Source organism: Antedon mediterranea, chromosome 5 (assembly GCF_964355755.1).
Source record: "Antedon mediterranea chromosome 5, ecAntMedi1.1, whole genome shotgun sequence".
Taxonomy (NCBI): domain Eukaryota; kingdom Metazoa; phylum Echinodermata; class Crinoidea; order Comatulida; family Antedonidae; genus Antedon; species Antedon mediterranea.
The window spans coordinates 11,827,479-11,830,852 of record NC_092674.1 but is presented as its reverse complement, the minus strand read 5'-3'; the positions used below and the strand labels follow the sequence as shown (position 1 = coordinate 11,830,852).

Here is a 3,374-nt window from a genome sequence, read left to right as displayed (position 1 = left end):
TAACAATACCAATCTTTTACAGATTATAAAAATGAACCCACAAAGGAAAGAAAGGAAAATTAAAAGCATTCACAATTTCACATTTTAATTGCATAGAAAAAATCAATGTCGTTAGCAAATAAATACAGTAGAATCCCTATTTTGGGACACCCCTGTTTAGCGGGCACCCCTATAAAGGGGCACTTTCATGTCAAACGAGGGGCAATACATCAATCTAATCTAATCTAAAGTGAACTCCCTAACTCAGGGGACACCCATATTAACGGGACAAGGACATGTTTGAGTGTGCCAATTGGTTGATTCAATCAAATCAAATCAAAATAATTATTTATTTTAACTCAAAAACAACATAAAATACAAAATAATTATATACATTTATATTATTAATACAAAACTTCTCAATTTCTGAAATTGTTAATTTTGGTATATAGGCCTATGTTTCTCACAAAAACCCATATTAAGGGGACAATTTGTTGTGTCCCGAATGTGTCTTCTTAATAGGGATTCAGTCTACTGTGCTTGTTATTTCATCTGAAATAATTTATTAAAAACATAAATGCATTTTCTTTTTATAAACAATTTATTATAAATAATAATTTTTTAAGAAACTCCATCTTACGTGCAATGACTGTGCTGTTGTGGCAAGCTCTGGTCATTTATTAGGATCAAACGCTGGAAGAGAGATTGATCAACACCACTGTGTCATACGAATGAATCTAGCCTCTGTGGTTGGCTTTGAACATGATGTTGGCACTCGCACGACTATACGAGTCGTTGGCCATCGGAACATTAACAAAGGTCTAAGCAAAAGGAGTGTGCTACGAGAGGTACTTGTAAACAAAAAAACACGGACAGAAATGATTATTATCAGTTGGATGAATATAATCAAACAGGTTCCTAAGCTAACCAATGAAGAATACCGCTACGCATTTCTTCTAGCAAACATTTACAAAGATGTTCCAATATACTCATCTCTACCAGACCGAATGGTGTTAGCCGAGGACCTCTTTAAAAACCAAACTGGTTATACAAGGTAACATAATAACATATTTTATGTGTGCGTTTACTTCAATACTTTAATACAAAAACATTAGGCTTCTTAAAAACAAAACTAATTTAATTGGTGTTGGCCTGTAACTCAAAAAACTCCTTTGAATTTGGGGGTTTGTGGGTATATGTGTTTGTTTTGTTATCAGGACCGTGTTAGTGTTTCATAATCGAAAAAAAATTGTTTTAATATATACAGTAGATCTTATATTATCTAATTCTAATGATCACGTCATAATTTTATGTTTTTGGTAGATTTTAGAAATAATTTGCTCAGTACTACCGGGATTGTTATTATTGGGGTTAAAATCGCAGGTTAATATAACAGGTTATATGTAATGTCTTACCAGTGCATTTTCGGTATAGGCCTGTTGTTATTGTTTTGTGGTATCGGCTTATTTTAAATTATTTCTAATTAATCGTGTAGTAAGATAATCTATTATCGATCATACGTTTTCATATTACTGCTTTATTTATTATTTTATTTATTAAAAATTACTTAAAAAAAATAAAACCTATCTCGTTTGAATTTCAAAGGTTGCTTACAATCAACCTTCAAAATAATCTTATAGATAATGTTATGTATTATAATTTAACAGAAAAGAGGTAAGCACAATGTTGACAACCGGATGGTATACAATGGTGCATGCTATGGAATTCTGCCCTAGTATAACTGTATACGGGATGGCATATGAAGATTTTTGCAGGTAACACACCGAGACTGATAAGTTCATAATCTAGAAGTGTTTTAACACTTGTCCATTATACTTCTAATCACTATTAAAATAACAATGTTGACACAATAAGATTATGAACTATACTAAAAAGTGTTGATGTATTACGTTCCAATGTTAGCTGTGTTGCTTCGAAGACGAAAGTCTTTATAGGGCCATTTTCTTTCCATCCATTCACAGATATCTGCATACGTACCCAATAATATTATTGCTAGAGAGTTTGGGCAAACGCACGTATACGAATACCTATCAGTGTCACAACACGTAAATAACAAATAAATATATAATTTATAGCTTTTTTCATTTGGACAAAATCATTTTACGTATCGTTACAAGGCTAAAGGTATGTAAGCCTAGCCCAAATTTTTTGTTTTCATTTTCTTGGAACATTTTTAAATCAAAAATTTCTTGAATAATTTATGCTTAAGTGTTGCTGGTAGAAAATGTAATCCTACTGTGCCACGTTTAACAAATAAATGTTCAATGAATAAACGTGTGGAATGCAATCCGCACGTCGAAGGCATCGAAAATCGGTTTCATGTGCGTAGGGTATATGATGTCAAGCTACATAGAATGTGTGACGTAGTACACACGTTTTACCCATACGTATACGGATACGGCGGTTGCCCAAACTGCCTTAATGCACTTCACCACTTCAAAACACGCGTAGAAACTCAATATTAATAATAATCATTATTATTTATTTTGATATCTTATAGTTCTACGAATACTCGGGTCCCATATCACTATTACGATAAGACAATATCAGAATGTACCTATTATAATAAGAGTGAAAATAAACAACGGGGTGGCCATCTCTTCATCACTGAGAAGGCAATTTTTCGTCGGTGGTCAACCTACAAAAACATTACTTTTAGACATCCTGTGTGGCCAAAGAAAGTTAAGAAGGAAAATGGAACTTTACATACTCCGTTTTTGGACAAGTTTAACTCCAAAAGAAAAGAGTTAAGTCAACATCGGAAAATGGTAACAGATCAACATGGTGTAAATCGTCAAATATTAAAAAAACAAGGTAAAAGGAATAAAACTAGAGTTAAAGGATATAAGCCGTTAAGCAATATTACCGAAGAAAATTTAAGTCTTGAACATTGGCCTGCTTTGAATGAATATAAACAAAGTAATAATCTACAAAGCAATATCTTATTATCTAAACAGCAGCATAATCTTTCGGTAAATAATAAATTAAAGAAAAAACGTAAAAAGAAAAGACTGACGAGAAAGGGTAATATAAGAAATACTTAATTTAGAATTTAGCTATGTAATTACGCCTGAACTTCATAATAGAATGTCCATGTTTAATAATAATGGTATCTGTATTGGCAAATGAGAACATATCAAGGCAAACAAGACTACGTGTTTTTAGCATGTTATTTGACTTAATACAACGATTGTTGAGTGAATAGCCTGCGACTTGTGCACAGGTGTGGACGACACATGCAGCAACTTTCTTCTCCCCTAAAGTCAATTTTCCACAAGACGAATTTGTTTCCACCAAGCGGCGCTCGTTCGTCAGCTGTCCACAGGGACATGGGCTGAGATGGACCAATACACTAGCGTAACCCCAGATGAACT

General features: G+C 33.1%; 1 protein-coding gene across 1 annotated transcript; it reads left to right on the top strand.

The window, feature by feature from the left end:
- The first annotated feature begins 710 nt into the window (after positions 1 to 710).
- LOC140049688 (alpha-N-acetyl-neuraminyl-2,3-beta-galactosyl-1,3-N-acetyl-galactosaminide alpha-2,6-sialyltransferase-like) lies at positions 711 to 3,044 on the top strand. The gene is made up of 3 exons (XM_072094638.1): positions 711 to 1,033; positions 1,647 to 1,754; positions 2,501 to 3,044. Exons 1-3 carry the CDS (start codon positions 711 to 713, stop codon positions 3,042 to 3,044), a joined length of 975 nt encoding a protein of 324 aa, XP_071950739.1.
- Positions 3,045 to 3,374: the final 330 nt, after the last annotated feature.